This window comes from Humulus lupulus, chromosome 7 (genome assembly GCF_963169125.1).
Source record: "Humulus lupulus chromosome 7, drHumLupu1.1, whole genome shotgun sequence".
Lineage (NCBI taxonomy): Eukaryota > Viridiplantae > Streptophyta > Magnoliopsida > Rosales > Cannabaceae > Humulus > Humulus lupulus.
In genome coordinates, this window is record NC_084799.1 from 186,510,764 (window position 1) to 186,533,168 (window position 22,405).

The window sequence follows — 22,405 nt, forward strand, 5'->3', positions numbered from 1 at the left end:
TTCTCCAAAACATAATCTCTTACAATGTTCATAAAACCCCTATATATACTTGGAACAATCCTCCAAGAATAGGAAAAGTCATAATTCAACCTTAAAAGCAACACAAACATAAAAATAATAACTCCCCACATTTTTAGACATTTTGGACTTCAAAAGGCAGCCAAAAATAACTTAAATGACTAAATTCAATGCATTAACATATCCAACCAAGGCCATTGGCATTCCCTTATTTAATATCCTTGAAACTCATCAAATTCATGCCCTTTAATGACTAAACCATGCTGATTACATTTTTGGATGTTTATTAGCCTCTTCACTTGCTTTGATGACATGGACTAAGCCTTGATTATTATTTGAGCCCATCTTGGTCTTTTTAGAATCAGCCCAATTCTCTTGGATTAGCCCATTTAGTGCTTCCTTAAAACGCTTGGCTCTAAGTCTTGTAATTGGGCCACTAGGAAGTGACAAAGGGTCTAGTGTAAATCCAGCTCCATTCCCACATGTATGATCAGCATGTCCAGATCTTTGGTTTGCATCATTCTCCCCCTCTTGAGAAGGATTTGTCCTCAAATCATCACCTACATCAAAAGGAGACAAATCAGCAACATTAAACTTGCACTAACACCATACTCACCTGGCAGGTCAAGCTTGTAGGCATTATCATTGATGCGTGCCACTACTTGAATTGCCTTCACCTTTTTCTCGTCCACCTCAATTCCGCTCTTACTAACAACAAAACCAAGAAACACAAGTTTATTCGTGCAAAAGGTGCACTTCTTGAGGTTAGCAAACAACCTTTCTTTTCTTAGAATTTCCAAAACAGATTTCAAATGCATTACATGTTCTTCCAAGTTTTTGCTATAAATTAGGATATCATCAAAATACACAACTACAAATCTGCCAATAAATGCACGCAAAACATGGTTCATCAAACACATAAATGTGCTCGGAGCATTAGTTAAACCGAAAGGCATTACTAACCACTCATACAAACCATATTTAGTGTTAAAAGCAGTTTTCCACTCATCACCTTCCTTCATCCTAATATGATGATATCCACTCTTAAGATCAATTTTTGTAAAGACACAAGAACCATGCAATTCATCCAACATATCATCTAATCTAGGAATGGGATGACGATACTTTACCGTTATGTTGTTGATGGCTCGGAAGTCAACACACATCCTCCATGTTCCATCCTTCCTAGGAACTAATAGCACCAGAACAGCACAAGGACTCATGCTTTCATGCACATACCCCTTCTCCAATAATTCACCTACTTGCTTCTGAAGCTCCTTGGTCTCCTCGGGATTGCTCCTATAAGCAAGTCGGTTTGGAATGGATGTACTGGGTGTGAAATTAATTTGATGTTCAATCCCTCGAATTGGAGGTAAGCCATAAGGTACCCCTTCGGGAAGGACATCTTCAAACTCCTGCAAAAGATAAACAATATCGCTCGGCAAAGTACCAGCGAGATCATTAGTACATAAAAGAGCCTCCTTGTACATGAGTACAATAAGGGGTTGATGTGAAAATAATGCTCTCTTGATCTCACTTTTTTTTTGCAATATAACTGAATGTTTCCTCTCTTGCTCTCACTATGGCTGAAATCCTCTCTCTTTCTTTTTCACCCTGATCAATGTTTTTCTCTCTTTCTTTATTTTTAAACTCTTTTCTTTTTTCTATTTCAGCCTTCCTTTCTTTATTTTTTTCATTTGATCTTTGTAACTTGAGTTTATCCTCCATGACCTGTTTTGGAGTTAATGGAACAAGAGTAATAGGTTGCCTTTTAAGAGTGAAAGAATACCTATTTGTGAATCCATCATGCGTAACCCTCAAATCATACTGCCACGGTCTTCCGAACAATAAATGGCATGCATGCATAGGAACCACATCACAAAGCACCTCATCCTCATATTTGCCAATGGATAATGCCACCAACACTTGCCTTGTCACCTTGATTTCGCCACAATCATTCAGCCACTGAAGCCGGTAAGGGTGAGGATGTTTCAAAGTTGTTAAGGCCAATTTCTCCACCAAATAAGTGCTGGCTACATTTGTACAACTCCCTCCATCGATAATGACACTGCAAAATTTGTTATTTACAAAGCACCGAGTATGAAATAAGTTCTCCCTTTGGTTACTTTCTTCCTCCTTAATCTGCACATTGAGAACTCGCCTTGCTACCAATGAATCTCCAACCACAGCATTTTGCTCATCATCAGCATCCTCCAAAGGTGGCATGGCATCACCATCTACTTCTTCCTCATTCTTTGACTCAAGCTCTCCTTGGGCATTAATCACCATCACCCTTTTGTTTACACATTGGCTAGCTATGTGTCCCCACCCCTGACATTTAAAACACTTAATATCACGTGTTTTAGAAGTAGAAGAACCAGCGTTACCTAAAGTAGTGGCGGTCATTGGCTTGGCATTCGAGAGTTCAAATTTTGGATTATTTTGTAGTTGCTCGTCCCTTTTTGGAGCTGTCTTCCATAGGCTGGTGGTAGCCATAGGTTGTCCCCTCCTAGACAATCCCTTCCGTTTGAGTTGTTCCTCCACCTTTATGGCTTGATGCACCATATCCGTCAGCTCAACATAGTGTTGCAACTCAACTATATCCGCAATCTCTCGATTTAAACCGTGCAAAAACCTAGCCATGGTGGCTTCCCTGTCCTCTTCTACATTAGCTTGGATCATAGCTACCTTCATCTCCTTGTAATACTCATCCACACTCTTGGAACCTTGATTTAACCTCTGCAACTTTTGATACAATCCCCTATAATAGTGGCTGGGTACAAAACGCTTCCTCATAAGAATTTTCATCTCCTCCCAAGTGTCCACGGGTGGCTCTCTATTCCTGCTCCTATTAATCAGTAATTGATCCCACTAAAAAATGGCATAATCGGTGAATTCAATTGCTGCCAACTTAACCTTCTTTATCTCGGAGTAGTTGTGACAATCAAACACCATCTCCATTTTAGTTTCCCACTCCAATTAAGCTTCAGGATCATTTTTACCTTGAAAAGATGGGATTTTAATCTTTATGTTTCCTAAATCATTATCCCACCTAGGCCTACCCATCCTAGCTTCTCTATTCCCATACCCACGCTCAAACCTGCCCCAGTTCAAATATGGCTCATCAAACTCCTCTGACTTAGCCTCTTCCTCAACATTCCACCATGGAACACGCCCACCTTGTTGCCTATTGGGGTTGTCCTATTGCTGTTCCCTAGGAGTTCCTGCTTCTACCCTGTCCAACCTCTCATGAATAGGTTCCAATTCAGCCCTCATCATACGCCTCATCTCCCCTAACAACGCTTGCATTTGGAGGTTCGGACGTATGGGTTGTCGAAAATCTTCGGCTGTGTCTTCTTCTTGATTATTATTGGACATGTTTAGAATCTGCAAAACAAAGTTAGAATCCTCACAAGCACTCCCTCACGCGTTTCACTCAACAATTGATACACTTGCACTCGTGTTTTCACTCTAAACGACTTTTACCCTCTTATGGCCTCACACACTCTTGCCTTTTTCCACTCTTTTGTGTCTTCTTTAGTTCATAATTGAGCTTTAAGAAACTAATCCAAAATAATCGAGTAACCATTCAAAAAGGAGAAGCAACCAAACTCATCAAAAGATCAAGATGGGAAAAAAGACTCATCAAAAGATCAAAGATCAAGAACTTGAATACCGTGAGAAAAAAGATTGAAAGGAATAAATTTTTCTTAATGGAATCCTGTAATTTTTTTTTCTTTTTTTTTTTATGTTGTTCTTCTTTTTTTTTCAAGTACAGTAGGGAACATGAAAACGAAAATAAAAGATATTCAAACTTGCCTTAGAACCAAAGCTCTGATACCAAATGATATGAACCTCACCAACAATTGTGATGAAACCCGATAACAATGATTGTTTGGAACCCCAAGATTTTTTGAGCCTTGACCCGTCACCTAATTAGATGAAAACCAAGACTACAAAGGATAGAAAACACTACACCAGGAAACCTAAGAATATCTCAAGGATCAAGGTGATAAGTTTGGTTGTTTGAACGCCACAAGATTAACTTGATAAGTTCAAGAGTTCTTTCAAGAACGAAGAGGAACACACATCACAATAATAATAATATTTCTCCAAAACATAATCTTTTACAATGTTCATAAAACCCCTATATATACTTGGAACAATCCTCCAAGAATAGGAAAAGTCATAATTCAGCCTTAAAAGCAACACAAACACAAAAATAATAACTCCCAACGTTTTTAGGCATTTTGGACTTCAAAAGGCAGCCAAAAATAACTTAAATGACTAAATTCAATGCATTAACATAACCAGCCAATGCCATTGGCATTCCCCTATTTAATATCCTTAAAACTCATCAAATTCATGCCCTTTAATGACTAAACCATGCTGATTACATTTTTGGATGTTAATTAGCCTCTTCACTTTCTTTGATGACATGGACTAAGCCTTGATTATTATTTGAGCCCATCTTGGTCTTTTTAGAATCAGCCCAATTCTCTTGGATTAGCCCATTTAGTGCTTCCTTAAAACTCTTGGCTCTAAGTCTTGTAATTGGGCCACTAGGAAGTGACAAAGGGTCTAGTGTAAATCCAGCTCCATTCCCACATGTATGATCAGCATGTCCAGATCCTTGGTTTGCATCAGAGACAGGGAGCTGGAGCTTTTATTAACGATAACCAGCCCCCTCAGGTCCAGGCTAGACCTCCAGTGGACTTAGTCCAAGAAAGGATTGAACAACTAGAGAGAGCATTCATGCTCTTACAGAACGAGTGTAACATGGACAAGGATGGAGAGTTCGATGAAGAGCTCAAGCCTTTTGCCCCACATATCTCCAACACCCCGTTCCCTCAGGGATTTAGAATACCTCATATCCCGCCATTTGACGGAAACTCAGATCCTTATAGCCATCTAAGCACGTTCAACACCATTATGCGAGCCAAGAATGTTTGTTACAAGCTCAGGTGTATGTTGTTCCCAGCCACACTTATAGGACCAGAAAAAAACTGGTTTAAGAGGTTCAAAAGGCATTCGATCGTGTCTTGGGATCAATTGTCTAGGGACTTTAAAAAACAATTTAAGGCTATGGTTGGCATTAGGCCCGAGGCCTCAACCTTAACCAACGTCCGACAACAACAAAACGAGTTGCTAAAAAGTTACCTCACGAGGTTTAACTTAGAAGGGGCTCGAGCTAGAGATGTCAATTATAGTGGTCACCTGACGGCGGTTAGAGCAGGCGTAATGCCAGGAAGTCCCCTCTGGGAAGACTTACAAAGGAAACCTGCCAGGTCTTTAACCGAGTTCAATCGAAGGGCCTAGAGGTTTGTCAATGTAGAAGAGGCGAGGTCAGCACTGAACATGACCTCTCAGCCCGTAACTACAACGACAAACATGAACTCTGCCTCGACCTCGGCAGATCCCTCAACTTCGAAACCCCCTAGGGATAACCATTCTAAACGGAAGAAAAATGAAGGGAATAACCCTGAGGCAGATGGAGGGAAGAAGAAGAAAGGGGACAGATATTTCTCTGTATACAAGGTGTATACTGAACTCAACGAGTCTCGGGAGAATATGTACCTGACTAATGAAAACCAGATCCCATTCAGATGACCTGACCCCATGAGGAACCAAGAAGCAAAGAGAGATTCAAATAAATACTATATATTTCACCGAGATATCGGACATACAACCGATGAGTGTCGATAGTTGAAAGACGAAATCGAAGGTTTGATCTTGAGGGGTTATTTTGGACAGTACGTCAGAAACCAAAATCTCAATCAAGCTTCCACAAGCCAGAGGGCAGCGGCTGCACCACCTACCCAAAACAGTAACTCCCGAGCTCGGGATGATGAGTGACCCCCTCCGATTGATGGAGAAGATGTAATAACCATCTCGGGGGGACCTCATATCGCAGGATCGGGCAGGAATGCCCAAAAGAGACGGTTTTCCCTACGAACCCGAACCATGAGCTCTGAAATAACAAAGGGTTGAGACTTAACCCATAACCTTTACTGAAGAGGACGCAACACACGTCCATTTTCCCCATAATGACCCCTGGTCATAACCCTCTAGCTCGCGAACAAGAGGGTACGCCGAGTTCTGATTGATAATGGGAGCTCGGTGAATATCCTCCATAAAGCCACTCTAGAAAAGATGGAACTCGCGCTTCGCGACTTAAAAGCATGTGCAACCACACTGTATGGTTTTTCAGTAGAAGGGATTGCCTGTATGGGATCCATTGAACTTGTTATGACCTTAGGAGACTATCCAGTCTTTGTAACCAAGATAATGGAATTTGTCGTGGTGGACCTCCCATCACCCTACAATGTAATGCTCAGGAGAGCTGCCCTAGTTGGGTTGGGGGCAGTGTCATCTGTTAGGCACCTGGCCATCAAGTTCCCGACTTCTAGTGGCATCAGGTCGCTGAAAGGGGACTAGCTGGCCAGGAGGGAATGCTATAGCATCTCTGTTAGGGGAAAGAAGCAAACAAGTGCACAGGTACTTGTAATTATTTAGAACAAGGATGGGATGGTCTTCGAGATAGATGAAGAGATCGACCCAAGAATAGAAGAAATGGCTAACCTCGAACCTCTAGTAGAGCTTGAGGAGGTCAAGCTCGAAGACCCCACAAAGGTAGTAAAGGTGGGTAAGAATCTTTCTGAAGAAGAGAAATAGCAATTAATCTACTTCTTAAAAGAAAACCAGGGGCGAGACCCTCATGGGGTGCTGAATCCACCCACTCAGTGAAGACTGCGAACCCAAGGCTTGGTAAAGCGCCTGGGACGACTTAGGCCGTTATGTGTTTAGCCCATTGGCTGCTTTGTGGTATACTGTTGAATGTTATGTTATATGTTATATGTTGAGTTTTCTTGCTCAGGCTTTGGCTCATGGGTGCTCTATGGTGCAGGTTAGGACAAAGGAAAGGTCGACCAACCATGAGTACGGAGAGCGTGGAGCGATGAGTACATGTTCGGCCTGCCTGGCTGCCATAACTAGGGTTATTTTTGGGAAAATGTACTGTGATGGTTGTTTTGTCGCCTAGGTCGACCGTGTGTATATTTTGAGTTGTAATACAATTTTCTAAACAATTTTTTTGGGATCCTAACTGTATAACTTTCTCTAATTTCAATGAATGTCCAAATTTTATAATTTTTTGTCGTTAAATGAGTTTAACTTCAGTTTAGTCACACTTTTAACCTAAAACCTCGATTAGTGAGCTAATGACATATTTTTAACTCACATAGTAACGACTTTAAGGAAGTAGGACATTATATAACCCCTGATTTGGGGGTGAACCTCTATAAATCTTGTGTTTGATTCTCATCTTTCTATTTTCTTTGATTTGTATCTTTGTTCTTGTGATCATTGTTTGTTCCCTAATTTTTCTTGAGTTTTGTTGACGCCGTTTTTCGTCAACAGTGAAAGAAGAGCACGTAAACAATTACTAGTAATAGCCAATTAAAATATGACAATTCAAAACACGATTTTTTACGTGGTTCAGCAGTTAAATCTGCCTAGTCCACGAGTCTTTGTTATTAAACTCAAGATTATCTCTGAAAATTCTTAAGCATGAATTCTTCAGAGTTTTCTCTCCAAGTTCAGAATTTCCGTCCTTTACAATGGTGCATGACCTCTCTATTTATAGAGAAGGATGCAGAATACTTTCCCACATATTTTGGGTAGTTACTCTTTTTGTGTAAATAAATTAAATGGCTTTAAATGCCTGTAATCCGATATAAAAGGAAACGTCCCCTGAAGACCAGGGGGCGTATAACTAATCAAATAATATCTCATGATTTTATGGGATTTACAATAATAAATGCAGAACACGTCCCTTATAAATAACACTTGTAGATGTTCATGGTTATTATCATATATCCCCAAGGCCTTATTCTCCCAGGTTTCCCATCAGCTTTCAAGCTAATGACATCTCCTGAGGTTACATGGCTTTCGAGATCGTACGTGTGTCAGGCTCGTAACCCCTGACCCGAGGTCATCCCTGAGGATAGATGCGTCTTGGGAGCTACCCTTCGAGATCGTGAACATTTCGAGGCCACCACATTCGAGGTCGTCTCAGTCTTGCTGGCTCGATATTTAGTCCTGGAGCATACTTCGAACTTTACGAGTTTATTCCCTGCGAATCCAGCTTTCGAGGTCACATTTAACATGGCTTGAAATCTGGGTATAACAAGTTGTTTCAAAGTATTCGAAGGCTGCTCTCTATCTGTAAGAAAATGAATTAGAGTTAATTGATATAAAATATTTTTGGTTCAAATTAACTCGACTTTTCTTGTCCACACACGTAGCTTATACTTTTGGTGTTAAAGGTTCTCAAGCCAAGAACTTGGCTTTGATACTACTGTAGGAATTTATCTTTCTACTCCTACACCAATGAGCTTTTCAAGAAGAACACCAAAAGGTTAAATGTTCCAACGGTACCACCCCGAGCCTTGTAGTGGGTGAAAAATGCAGTTAAAGTCTCACCTCTGACAACTTTGACCAACGCGTACGACCTCCTCCGACGACTTCTGCTGGCGACCTCGTCAGCACCTCTTCTTCGTCCTTGTCCGATGCATGTAGTAGGTGAGTGGCCCAAAGTTGGCGATTGGGTTTGATGGTTTGGAGGGAGAGTCTTTCAAATTTGTAAAACGTGGTATAGACAAATAGTATGAATGTAAATAAAATTTTGTAATCAAAGTATAAAAACCAGTGGGAGTGCAATATCCATTATTAATAACTTATATTGTCGCCCGTCCAATCCAATCTATTTCTGCAAACCGACTAACGCTTAATCTATGGTGTGGCGTGTAGTCTATATGGTCGTCCGTTCAATCCAATCTACTCGTACCGACTAAGGCTCAAAGTACAAATAAAATAATCTGAATTGGATTAACACGATATTATTAATACAGTAAAAAAAAGTTATTATTTACTTTTTTAACTCTCTTTTTATACTCCCAAGTAAATTAAAAATAATAAACAATAAAAGATCACGTGAGGGTTTTGATCTGTAGTAAATGTGTGACGTGCCCTTCAGCAAGGGCAACCACTTTGGAGTTGGGACACGCAAACCAAAGAAAGTGAAAATGGGAAAAGAAGTGATACAATACAACAAACAATAAACCTCATTTAAAGTTTAAACCTTTGTTTTTTTTCCTCAGTTTCCTATTTCCCACCTGAAACAAATTCGTGATTCCTTCCAATTCCTCCTTTCCTTGTTTATTACGTTTTCACTTTCAGTTATTTACCTCTCCAACGAGAAAAACGACGCCGATTAAAAGCATCGTTTGCCGCCATGGTCGGAACTTCTTCGAGGGAGGCGCAGCTCTCCATAGCGGCGTCCTCCATGTTCCCGGGCTTCAGGTTCTCCCCCACCGACGAGGAGCTGATATCGTTTTACCTCAAGAAAAAGATGGAGGGTTCGGAGAAGAGCATTGAGGTCATCACCGAGGTTGAGATTTGGAAGTATGAGCCCTGGGACTTACCAGGTACTACCTCCCGTAATAGCTTATCTCTTTCTTTATATCTATGTCTTTATTGTCGCGAGGTTTAGGTTTCTTTGTTTGTTCTTCGTTTAAGAATGTAACTTTTCTATTAGGGCATGATAACATTTATAGAGAACGAATCAGTTGTGATGTAGTTGTTATTATTTTTCTATTTATTTATTTATTTTTGAAAGAATTTGGATATTGAATGTTCGTTCGTTGTTCATGTTAATTTGTCAATTTTGATTTTTAGTATTTGGAACCTAAAAGGTGTAGACTACTGTGCTTAAATGGTGGTCTTTACAGCTAGTATATGCTTATCATAAAGAGCTTTACTTTCCGAAAGTAATTTCTTTTTAGATAAGAACGTAAAGATAGGTAAAGCAAAAGACTAAACCATAAAGCTGGGAAAAATAATTATCTTAATAGGTGAAAGTTTGGGGCAGAATTTTCTGCAAAGAAAAATACAATAAAAATGTGAAGAATAGTATCGAAGATGTTATAGAAAGAAATTAATCAGGACTGGTCTCGAGATCAAACAGTAGTGTTACATGATTAATTTGAGAAGTTTCCCTCTCCCAAAGTCAGTTTCTGACTTCAACCTACATGTAGCTATCTAACCCTCTGTACACTTCTTTTTTTTTTTTTTCGAAAAGAAACAACTTTGTATTAATATTGTGAACAATACAAAGAGATGAGATCAGAAATGACCTCTAAGTGTCCGAATACAATTATAAATATAATACTGTAAAACAGAACCATAAGACAAATACTGCTTAGTGCAGAAAACTTCCCCAATCTCTGGTGAGATCTAGGAAGGACAGTCCCTCAATCCTTGTGTCTTGTAGACCCACGATGCAACCCAGAATTTGGCCTTCTCCCACAGGCCTTTTGCTGCATTCTCTATGTCTTCAAATATTCTGCCATTTCTTTCCAGCCAAACTGCCCATAAAATAGCTAGAGTGGCGGCTGTTCACTATGAAGAAATTCTCCTACCCCTTTCAGTTTACACAACAACATGCGTCTGTAAGTATGAGGCATACACCACTATATACCAAATTCTCTTATCATCTGGTGCCACAGCACCTGAGTGAAAGGGCACTCCAAAAATAATTGGGAAAAGTCTCCCCATCTTTCTTCCAACAAACACACCATCCTGGAGACAACACCTGATATGGTCTTCTCTGTTGTAATTACTCATGAACATTTAGTTTCTCTTAAGCTAGAAGCCATCCAAACACTTTGATTTTAGATGGTACACAACTTTTCCAAACTGTTTATGCCCATTTTTCCTCAGGAAGCAAATGGTGAGAACTAAGTCTATGAAAAGCTGATTTACATGAGTGTTTGAGTTCCACACCCTTCTGTCATCCAACAGAGCAAAAATTGGATTTTGCTCTAATATCTGCATCAACACCAACAGGTTCGAGACCTCCCTGTCTTGAAGACTCCTTCTAAAGTGAAATTTCCACCCAATGCTGGAACTAGACACCCCTTTAGACCCAACCTCCACCTCGTTAATACTTTTATTCTTAGCCAGAGAAACTAGTGCTTTGTCAGGAACAAGTTCCTAAAAGCAACATTCCCTACCTCAAACATCTTCCCAAAACCTTATCCTGTCTCCATTCCTAAACTTAAAATGGACCAGGCCTAGGTAATCATCATACAAGACTGCAATTCTTTTCCAATGTCCTTTGGATGACAGCCTTCCTCCCTTTTCAGTACCCCAGAAGTTATCAGCAACTCCATATCTACTCTCTATTACTTTATGCCAGAGAGACTGGTTTTCCAAAGGGAACCTCCATAGCCACTTCATAAGGAGTGCTTTGTTTCTCATCTCCAAGTTACCAAGACCAAGACCTCCTTTAAATCTGGGTTTGCACACCAAATTCCAAGCAACATGTACACTTCTAATTACTAATAATCTAATACCAGCAACTAACTCAGCCACTAGGCTGGAACACTAATCAAATAGGGTGCAACAGCAACGGCCTGTATAACAACTCTTTGAACATACCACTTGTTGGCCCAAGTGTTTTACTTTTAAACTGCCTTCCTTCTTCTAGCATGGGTAAACCAAATAGAACACTTGTTAGAAATTTGATCAATGCGCACAAAAACACATGTCCTTGGCGAAAACAAGGGAATTGCATTTAACATTATTATTCTCAATGTTCATTTCGAGAGTTTTAACATTATCATTCTTTTTTTTTTTGCACATCTGATTAGTGCTGGTGTATTTTTAACTAGCCAAGTCTGTGATTCCGTCAAACAGCGAGTGGTTCTTCTTTTCTCCTCGTGGGAGGAAGTATCCAAATGGCTCGCAGAGTAGGAGGGCGACTGAGTTAGGTTATTGGAAGGCCACGGGTAAAGAACGTAATGTTAAGTCAGGTTCGACATTTATTGGTACCAAAAGGACACTTGTATTCCACATAGGCCGTGCACCAAGAGGAGAAAGGACGGAATGGATTATGCATGAATACTGCATGCTTGACAAATCCCAGGTATTCTTGTTAGTATTACTTCATAGTCAATTTTCATGCTGCTACATTACTATTGTGTTAAGTAGGTAATAGGTTTGATGTATAATATATATCGATCCTGTGATTTGTCTAACTAATAATCAATTAGGAACTTAGAGCCTTAATAATTTATTGTAATACTGTTAACTGTATAAGAATTTGGGATTGATCGAATTGCAACCATTTTGGTTATCTCCCACTTCCAAAATACCGTTGATTGGGGAGCTAAGGGAAACATAAGCTTAGTATGAGCCGTTCAAACTTCATTTCCTCTAAATTAATCTCGGAATAGATTCCAATGTCTTGGTCCCTAGGTTTTTTTTTTCTACCTTTGTTTTTTAGGATAATAATATTCATCTATCATTACATCTGATGATCCAAAAAGTATTATGGAGATGAAGCAAACTTTTTATTATGAGAGAATCAAGATGTTGAAAATTGATTTCATCTTCTTGATATTAGACCTCGATTAATTTCCAGATAAAATTGAGTTGCCTGCTAGTTTGATCCACTTCACTGGTTTGTTCTTTGTACTACTAGTGAGTAGTCATAAAGTGCCTCCAAGATTCTATTTCTCATTTTTAATTTTAACACAGAACTGTATCTTAAATATAAAAAGCTTATCATTTTTTTAAACTAGCACTGCTTAACCCGACAACTTTAGGGGACTAGGAAACTATAGCAATTACTATGTAGGTTCTAACCTCATACCTTGTGGGAGCAAACCACATGCCTGACCATTTGAGCTACCCATATTGGGTAGATATAAAAAATTTATCATTGTTCACATTCTCTTTTGTTGAAGATGTTTTACTTGTGTATTAGTTACTCAACTTTATTTTCTATAGTGTACTAAATGAGGTAGAATGCAACTGGAAGTGTAATGTGGAGTGTGGACTGACCTACTTATTTTCTCTGTAGCCATGATGTTCATAATAAAGGGATTTTGGCTTTTCCTTGAGAGTTTCCTTTTTCAGTTCTGGGTGCATTTCTTTAGTTTGGCTCCATAATTGAGTCCTTATTTTATTGGGTCAGTCAAGATTTTCTTGTTCTAATTTAGCTATTTGTTATTGCATGAAAATTAGTTTGCTGTTGCCATTATCACTTCAGTTTCAACATATTTTTTTAGTTTTCCCATCTTTAATTTTCACCCAGCTTCCCCCTGCTTTCCCTTTCAAGTAAAACTACACATCCCAACTTCTTATACCAATTGATGTGCCCAATGAATTGTCATTTCCCAAAAAGTTTGATGCAATTTTTAGCAATGCTAAACGCACTTTTCACCTTAAAGTTCTTTGCCAAGTAATGTTATAATTTTCAAAATTCACTCATTTGTGAGCAGATTCAATACTTTCTCTCTCTCTCTCTCTCTCTCTCTTTGTAAGAAGACAATTCTCTTGTTGTATTTGTACAAATTGTTGAAGCATGCTCTCCTTGTCACCTTGCTCTTCTGGATTTCTTATTCCCTTGCTCTGTGTCAGTTTCTAAACATTTTTTGCTGGTGATTTAGTGTGACAACTTGATCTCCAGCTGGTTAGCTTTATAAAGTATTCTCTTTGTCCCAGCCCCATCAATGTTTTTGGGCATATAGTAAAAAAAACATTTAAATATTTTGTGGAAGTTCGATTTGTGGATGCCTGATAGATGATAAACAGAGCTATCACTGTTTGGTTGTAACGTCTACTTTGATTTAAGGCCTTTGTTAGATATGGTCTGAGAAGGTGATTTTGAAGCTCCCTCAAGGTGAGGCATCAAGATTTAGCCTTGAGGCTTGAGGGCCTCAATGCCTGAACAAGAGGGTTACACTTCTCCACAGTCAGGTGGGTACTGTCCTAAATTATGGGACTTGTGGGTATGAGATGATTCGTAAGGCTATTTTCTAGGCTTTGTGTTTGGAGAGAAACAAGAGAATTTTTTAAGATCCATAGAGTAACGTCGTCGTCGAGTGTATCTGGGATTAAGATTAAAATTTGGTAGCCATATGGTTAAAAAGTGGTAATGAGTTTAAAGCAGTCCCTTTCTCTGATTTTACCAAATATTGGCATTTGGGAGAATCTGTTTTTGTAATTTTTGGTTTCAGTTTTTTAAGTTTGGTTTCTTCTCAGTAGGTGTCTTTCACTCACTTTTTTCTTGCATTAATTTTTTATCGTTAATTCTAGTTTGAGGGTTTTCTGCAAAAAAAAAAAAAAAAAAAAAAAAATCTAGTTTGAGGTTTTGTTTTGAAATGAAAATAAATATATCTATGTAGACTTTTAGCTCTTGGTTTCTATTTATTTCACCTAAAAAACATGATGATTTAGAGCTTTTGAATATAAATGGTTGGTGTTTTTAAATTCTTTGTTCTTTATTTATTTTTTTAATAAAAAAGGCGCAGCCTATACCTCATAATCGTCTCGAGGCTTATGCCTCTCCTTACTGGAGCAAAACTTAGTGCCAGACTTTCCTTTTAAAAGTTGGTGTTAGGTTTTATTTCTTAAAAGATGAGTTTGATTTGCCTACTCTCCAAGTTATAACCTTATTGTCACATCAGTATTTGAGTGATGACTGTATACCTGCTAAACTATTCGCCAGCAGATTTTTATTCATAAACAACAAATAAATTATCACAAGTTCAAGTCATTGGAATTAGTTTGTGATAGTATTGCACACAAACAGTCACAGAAAACAGTGGTGGAATTTAAATAGAAATGGGTACACCAGGCATTCAAGAGACCTTGAAGGCTTGAACTCTCTAATCTCATCTCAACTTAGCAACCGAAGTCAACTAAGCTTAATTGAAATGCCATGATGTACAAAAAATTTCGAAATGCCCCTGGAGACTCAACGAATCTAATTACAACAAACAACCAATTACGGGGTAAACCTGCTAATTCAGTTTCTTATTGCACCTTGCGTGCTAGGAGGCTTATCAGTTTGTTACCATTTCCTACTTGGATTTCAAACTATAATAAATCATAACTTTGGATTCTATCAATAATAATATGGTGGAGATGTCCTATGCATTGTCGAACTATTGAAATGCTAAATATATGTCTGTCTCGTTTACCTAGAATTAGTTCTGTCCCCCTTAAAGGTTCTTCACTATTTATTTTTATCTCTTACCGTGAATATGGCTTTCCCTAATAAAAAGTTGAAATGTATTTTGGGTTTTGTACTTTGTACCTCAGGACTTCATGGTTGTTTGCCGCCTTCGAAAGAACAGCGATTTTCGTCTAAATGATTCTACCAATCAAGCTTCTTCAACTCAAGCACCAATAGCAACAGTGCCCAATAGTAACTGTGCTGTCTCTGATGCTGGTGCTGATCAAGCTGACAAGGCAGTTGAATGCTGTTCGAAGAAGAGTAGTAGTTATGATTCTTATTCTATTGAGCAAACTGATTCTGCAACTGAATCCAATCAAAAACTCACATCGGAGGACACACAACCAGAATGTTCTGGGCATCAGAAGGTTAGTTTCTTTCGAAAAATAAATAAAAAATTCATTTTGGTCCTTTTCATTCTCCCTCTGAAGTTTCTTTCACATGACTTCATATAAATGCAATACAATGTTTTTTTTTTAAAAAGTTCAACATTGAAATCCTGAAGCTGGTGCCTTGCTCCCACCACTACAAACAGAGACAAAACATACATAAATGCTACAATTTTAGGAGGTTGCGAGTGTTTTTTAAAATTTGAATACAGTGAAATAGTGGGCGATTACTGGTTTTAGAGAGTTTAATTTGGTGATGAAATAGTTTAACAGCATAATCCATACACAGGAAACTTGCGGTCTCATTACTATCCCTTATGTACGTGGATATATGAGCCTAGAATTTAGTTTACAATGCTCATTATTCTCACTCAAAATAAATAAATAAAATATTCAGATTTAGCCGAGCATCATTTATTAGAGTTTGATATTCCCTTTACACAGGGCAGGAAGGGGAGCCTGATATTGAATACACCGTTCTAGGATTTGAATAGCATGCGGACCTAGTTTAGTCTGGAACATTGCTTCTGAAATGGCAGTTTTAAGCCCAAGTTATAGTACTAACTTAGATGTTCACTCATGATTCCTGTTCCTTTTTGGCCTAATTACAGGATCATGTTGATGACGATGACTTTTATGCGGAAATACTGAAAGACGACATAATCAAGCTGGACGAAACACCCACACCTTCTGGTTTTCACATGCGACATCGTGATGTTGCCCCACCCGAAAATGTGCAGAGATCTCAAGAGCCGGTGGAGTCTGATGCTTCCCAGGGTACTGCAAACCGTAGAATCAGATTGAAGGTAGTACCGCGAACCAGTAAAAAGTATTTTATTGGTGAATTTCCAGAGGAGTCGCCAAAATATATCAAAAGTGTTTCACTGTTTAGGATAGCGGTGAGTCGTCAACTTGTACTTCTATTGCTTCTTCTCACTTTTATGGCTTTCTTGGGAGGTTTCTGGCGTGTGAGAAGGGTCATATACAACTCTTTGTATAAGGGTTTCTTGCGTTGATTGTCAATATCAGCCTAGTTCACACGACCCAGTTGTTTTTTTAATTGTTTAATACTGGTATACCATAAAAGCATATTGACAAGCATGGCGAAAAAGTACGAAAAAAGAAGTATATATAAATAAATAGAACAAGTTATAGGGAGAAAATTTAGTGTGAATAATATTCTTAGAATTTTATGTAACAAATTAGCTCAATGCACTAATCAACAAGTTATGGTTCCAAGGTCTTTAATAGATTTCTCTTTCTCCCAAATATCATATATATCCATGACACTTTATTAGCTCATCACATATATCATATAAAAGAAATTAAAACATCCTCAGTTGAGAGAGCTGACTTAATTAGGGCTTCATTTTCTTGGTATATATTTATATAAAATTATAGGGTAATTCTCAAGTAGTCCCCCATAAAGGGAGACAACTCGTGCACCCCTTCGTGTTTTCGACACCGCACCCCTTCGTGTTTTCGACACCTAGATAGTTATAATCTAATGTTTTTTATGTGATTGTGTACATTGTAATTATAGTAGGTATCTTACTAATTTTTGAGAAATTTTAAATAATTTACAGCCCTGAAATCAAGATTAAAATATTATGTTGCACTTGTGTATAAAAAACCTTGGCACGTGTGCAACATAAATGTTTGAACTCTATTTTCGACACCTTAAATTATTCGAAATTTTTAAAAATTAGTGGGATATCTGCTATAACTATAATGCACACAATCATATAAACAAAAATAGGATTCTAACTATCCACTTACCAAAGTTCCCTTTTATGGTGTGGTAATGTGTTCCTCTTCTCCAATTGATATTGAAAGGATCCTAGCTGATGCTAGAGTAGTTCATTGAAAGTATGAATGTAGATTTCATGCCTGTAATATCCATTTTTTTTAGAAGGGTAATTTCGTAAATTTTTCCCTGAAGGTATTTTTCTCATTTTATTTATCTCATTTGACGTAGTATTAGATATATATATATATATATATATATTTATATATATAGATTCCAATGGCAATAAAATTTATAATTTCATATGTTTGAACATTTGGAATAATAGTTGAATTTCATGAATTTCCGGCATGAATATGGTTTGCCATGATATTATTATTTAATTGAATTAAAGGATAATAACTAGTTGAATTTGTGAAAAGACCATAATGCCCTCAAGTTTGGGGTTGGTTCAGTATTTTAGAGACTTTATTTTATACGATTAAAAACCACAAAGAATTGGTCAAATTTAAACTTAATTGATAACATCAATTTTTGAATCTTAGTTTATTTTTTAAAAATAAAAGAAACCCCTTGAAAAGGGATCTAGAAGCTTCAAATGCTCAACTTCTTTTATGTATCTTCTTATATCGTGATTACTATGAGAATCTGAAGGAAATAAATCGTGGAAATAGAGAGGGAAGCAGAGAGTCGAAAAGAAATGTGGAAATAGAGAGGGAAGCAGAGAGTCGAAGAGAGAGAGAGAGAGAGAGAGCGAGGGGAACTATCATTTTTAAGAAAAGAGAGAAATTTTTTAGTTCTTGCATTTGGAAGAATCTGGGTGGTGTTGGGCAGTCTAGGACCATTCTAGGGGAGAACATAAACTTGTTGAACATGGGAGAAACAAGTGCAAGGTCCCAGATCGAGATTCACCATTTTTATTCAAGAAAATGCATTTTCTTGGATAGTTTCAGATTTGAGTGTTTAAAAGTGTTTGGGGTGTGTGTTGAGTGAAAAATGAGCTTAGGGAACCCTAAGAAACATCTTGGACGTGAAAAATTGGAGCTAGAGGGTCAGAATCAAAATTTAAGTTTTTGAAACTCCATAAACTTCGATGGCCAACGCTAGGGAAGACGACCCCGACCAGGCAGCTAGGACCTGTATCTTTGGTGGCTTAGGGTCGGGTTGGACTGCTGGAATACATGGGAGAATTTTCCAAGTGGTTTGGGACGTCGGGGTAGCTGAAATCAAGAGAAACTACCTCGCCCACGTCGAAGAAGAAGAGCACTCTGACGAGGTCTCCGAAGTGGCCATTCTGAAGCTTTTCTTTGAATTTTTTTGTTAGTTTTCAATTGTCTATTCATGTCTAGGGTCTCTGAACTTGGTTTGAGAATTTTTGGACTTTTCTTTGAATTATTTAGAATTATTTGTTATTAATTGTTTTTTGTTAGAAAATAATTTTGAAAATAGCAAAATTATTGTGAAAAATCTAGGAATAATTTCAAATAATTTGTTAATGATATTAAACTGTTCTGGAAAGAATAGTGTTGCACCCAGATTTCGAGATAAGGAGTCATGATCCCGAAAGCTGGGCTCGTCAGGTGTGAGCTCGAAGTATGCATGGTCTTCATATGATCCTTTAGTCAGACCGCTCTGCTGTAATTACCGACCTCGAAAGCTCGAGGGTGTGTAGCCTCAAATATGTTCTGAGCTCGCACGACATGACACTTAAATATATTTTTCACCAATTGCCTTTAGGCGAGATAACTCGAACTCGGGAAGTACAAGCTTGGATGTAGCAGCTTTGTCGGCACTTACCTATCCCGAGCATAGCATGAAGTTGGGTGGCAAGCTCGTGAATGACTCATGGTCTCGACAGACTCAATGCTAATGGCAGATCTCGAAGATTTGATGATTCATCTGAAATAACCCCTTACGTGTGAACATATTTATTGTTGTGTAATCCCAATATTTAAGGGTGTCATTTAGTCTGTTATCCGTTCCGATCTTCATGGGACGTTTCCATGTATATAGGAGATAATACATTTAATATCATTATTCCAATTAATTTACATAATATCTTCCCGAAATATGTGGGAACAAATTCTGCATCCTTCTCTATAAATAGAAAAGGAATCACTATTTGTAGTAGACGAATTCTTGATTTATGGAGAAAAAAGCTCCAGAGAATTCATCTTTGAAGAATTTCCAGAAAACTCCAAGTCTTAATAACATAGACTCGTGGACTAGGCAGAATTAACTGCTGAACCACGTAAAATCCTTCTTGTCTTCCTCTTTAAATTCATTTGCTCCATTTTTCATTTGTTTAATTGCTCTACTATCTAAGTTGACGAAAAACGGCGTCAACAGTTTGGTGCTCTCGTTGAGAGCATTAAGCAGTACGTGTGTGAGTCTAGTAAAAAAGCCTTCCTGAATCAACAATGGTAGCGAATGATCCCAACGTTCCAGAGGAGGAAATTTTAGATGAAGTTGACTACCCCCGACACCTGGAAAGCAGCCTATGGTGAATTTAGACCCTGATGAGAGGAGTGGGTCATCCGACTCTCGGGGACCACTGGCCCCCAGGGACGACGAGGACATGTATTATAATCCTGAACGATCAGTCCCAATAGTGGAGCTCGAAAATCGTCAACTGCGAAAGCAATTGGCAGAGGCCAAGAAACGTAATGAGGAGCTGGTCAGACTGGCTGCTGAGGCGCAGGCGGCTCAGGCCCCACCTCCGCCTCCGCGGGACGTTCATGTTCCACCACGCAGGCCTCGTGGGCGACCATGCAAAAACGCTGCCACCTGGAGAACAGAGCAACCTCCGCCGCCAGCAGAACAGCCTGCTCCATCAAGGCCCCGGAGAAGTACCTGGGCTGGAGCTCCTGCCAACTCAACTGCGGAGGTACCGGCCGAGATAGGGAATAACCGAGCCCCCACGGAGGCTCGGACCCAAAATCCTGGTAATGCGCGGAGCGTTCCTGAACCAGTTCAAGCAAACTCGGGGCCTTCTAGGCCTCGTAATGGATGGCAGCCACCATCACCCATAAGGCACCCACCATCGCCAATAAGGTATCCCTCACCAACTCGGAGAAACACGCAACCGACTCGGGGTGATAGGGAAAGGCGAGCTGGGCAAAGACATGGGAATTGGGAGACTGCTAGGGAGCATAGAGGTACCCAACCCACGAGAAGCCAAATGTCTTGGTCTCACACTATTGAAACGAGGCAACCAGCAAGGAACCCATCTTGAAACAACCGCGCAACAAGCCATGCCAGTGAAGGCTCGGGAGAAACTAGATTGGTCAGTATGTATGACCAGGGATGCAGAAATACTGGGAATCGAAGAGATCACCTAGATTTACGAGAACACCTGAACCATAATCGGGGTAATGATAACCCCTCGAATCCAGATCTGAGGGATCATCTCAATGGATGCAAGAACCCTGTGCGGAGGCATGAAACTGGGGTTGTGATCAACGATAACCAGTTTCAAGTCAGACCCCCCATGGATCTAGTCTAGGAAAGAATTGAGCAATTGGAAAGAGCATTCAGGCTCTTACAAAATGAATGAGGTCAGGATCAGATGAAGAGTTCGACGAAGAGCTCGAACCTTTTGCCCCTCATATTTGTTAGAGAATATATATTATTGCTCAATGGAATTATGGAAAAACCAAATACAACTCTATGCAAAAATACAATGGACAAGATAATATTGATTAAATAAATATTACAACTCAATTGCTCAAAATACAAGTAAATAGAAAGATGTAGAAGAAGAAGATTACAAACTCAATGCTATAATAATACAAGTAAATAAGAAGAACAAAAGAATGAAAACACAAACAAACTCTCACACTCAACCAAAGTGTAGAGTAGTGGGGATCACCAACTTGAACAAGGTTCAAGACCTTTGTCCAAAAACTTATTTCCCCCTATTCTCTAAGCACTAAGGGATCTCTCAAGGAAATAGCTCTATGGAATTATCAAGCCTTTTGGTGTATTTTCCAGCCAAGTGCTTTATGGATGAAAAATGGTGTATCTTACAAGTGAGCATTAGGCTCCTATTTATAGAGTTTGAGATACCCCTTTGAATTTCAAATTCCACCAACCCTAATGGTTGTTACCAATGTTTAATTGGATGTTAATGGAATTAAAATGGAGATTTGGGAGTTATTTGGGATGTTAGAACCGTTCAATTTGGAAAAAACTGAAAATTCACATAGGCTGTCAGCCTCACTGGCCGCGGCCACTAGCTTCTGTCCCCCAGGCCGCGCCCACTGAAAGTCAGTGGCCGCGGCCACAGGCCATTTTCAGCACAAAAAAGTCATTTTTCCAAAACGTTCCAAAATGTCTCAAATCTTTTCCCACATGATTTTGTAACCTCCAAACACCTATTGGGAGTTAAAAACATGTTTCCAACAGTCATATATCATCATGACTTTATGAAATCCAATCTCAAATGTGTAACATATAATATACACATTATTGGGTAATATTTGGGAGTTGCAAATTTGTAACTGATTTTGTAACTCCAAAATATGTCACATTTGGGCACACACATTAGTCCAATTTTGTGACTCTCAATTATATGTTACAAGGTGTGACAAATCACATTTGTGTGAAAAATCACATTTTGTCACATTATTTAATCTAATATTATATTATATGAAATAATATAACAATATTTCCAGCACCCCGTTTCCTCAGGGATTCCGAATTCCTCATGTCCCACCATTTGATGGGAATTCTGACCCATTCAGTCATTTGAGTACATTCGACACAATTATCCGAGCGAGTAATGTGGGCTACGAGCTTAGATGTATGTTGTTTCTAGCCTCTCTCACAGGACCAGCAAAAAACTGGTTTGAGAAGTATAAGAAACATTTGATCGCTTCTTGGGATCAATTGTCTAGAGATTTCAAGAAGCAATTCAAAGCCATGGTCGAAATTAGGCCCGAGGCGTCTGCCTTGACCAATGTCCGACAGTAGCTGAATGAAACATTGAAAAGTTACCTAACAAGGTTTAATTTGGAAGTCGCTTGAGCTTGTGACGTGGACGACAGTGGCCATTTAATGGCTATCCGAGCCGAAGTACTGCCTGGAAGTCCTCTCTGGGAGGACATGCAGAGGAAGCCCGTAAGTTCCTTAACCAAGTTCAATCGACGAGCTCAGAGGTTT

The 22,405-nt window shown here is 38.9% G+C and overlaps 2 protein-coding genes across 2 annotated transcripts; one reads left to right on the top strand and one right to left on the bottom strand.

Annotated features, from left to right (window-relative positions):
- Positions 1-285: 285 nt before the first annotated feature.
- On the bottom strand, positions 286-3,396 carry LOC133792455 (uncharacterized). Its single transcript, XM_062230362.1, has 6 exons — positions 3,263-3,396; positions 1,750-2,866; positions 1,258-1,499; positions 982-1,122; positions 635-858; positions 286-578 (listed from the first exon to the last, which is right to left on the bottom strand). Exons 1-6 carry the CDS (start codon positions 3,394-3,396, stop codon positions 286-288), a joined length of 2,151 nt encoding a protein of 716 aa, XP_062086346.1.
- Positions 3,397-9,160: 5,764 nt separating this feature from the next.
- LOC133788938 (NAC domain-containing protein 40-like) lies at positions 9,161-16,538 on the top strand. The gene is made up of 4 exons (XM_062226607.1): positions 9,161-9,506; positions 11,754-12,007; positions 15,193-15,474; positions 16,107-16,538. The coding sequence occupies exons 1-4, from the start codon at positions 9,314-9,316 to the stop codon at positions 16,509-16,511; spliced, it is 1,134 nt and encodes a 377-aa protein (XP_062082591.1). The 5' UTR covers positions 9,161-9,313; the 3' UTR covers positions 16,512-16,538.
- The last annotated feature ends 5,867 nt before the right edge of the window (positions 16,539-22,405 follow it).

Bases quoted from the DNA above. Each gene is read 5' to 3' on its own strand.
- LOC133792455 (XM_062230362.1), bottom strand. From the start codon at position 3,396: ATGTCCAATAATAATCAAGAAGAAGACACAGCCGAAGATTTTCGACAA. The intron at 1,500-1,749 runs GTCATGGAGGAT...CTCATGTACAAG, and splicing joins TTCCATTAACTCCAAAACAG to GAGGCTCTTTTATGTACTAA. The intron at 859-981 runs GTTAGTAATGCC...CCTAATTTATAG, and splicing joins AAATATGGTTTGTATGAGTG to CAAAAACTTGGAAGAACATG.
- LOC133788938 (XM_062226607.1), top strand. From the start codon at position 9,314: ATGGTCGGAACTTCTTCGAGGGAGGCGCAGCTCTCCATAGCGGCGTCC. The intron at 12,008-15,192 runs GTATTCTTGTTA...TTTGTACCTCAG, and splicing joins GCATGCTTGACAAATCCCAG to GACTTCATGGTTGTTTGCCG. The intron at 15,475-16,106 runs GTTAGTTTCTTT...GCCTAATTACAG, and splicing joins AATGTTCTGGGCATCAGAAG to GATCATGTTGATGACGATGA.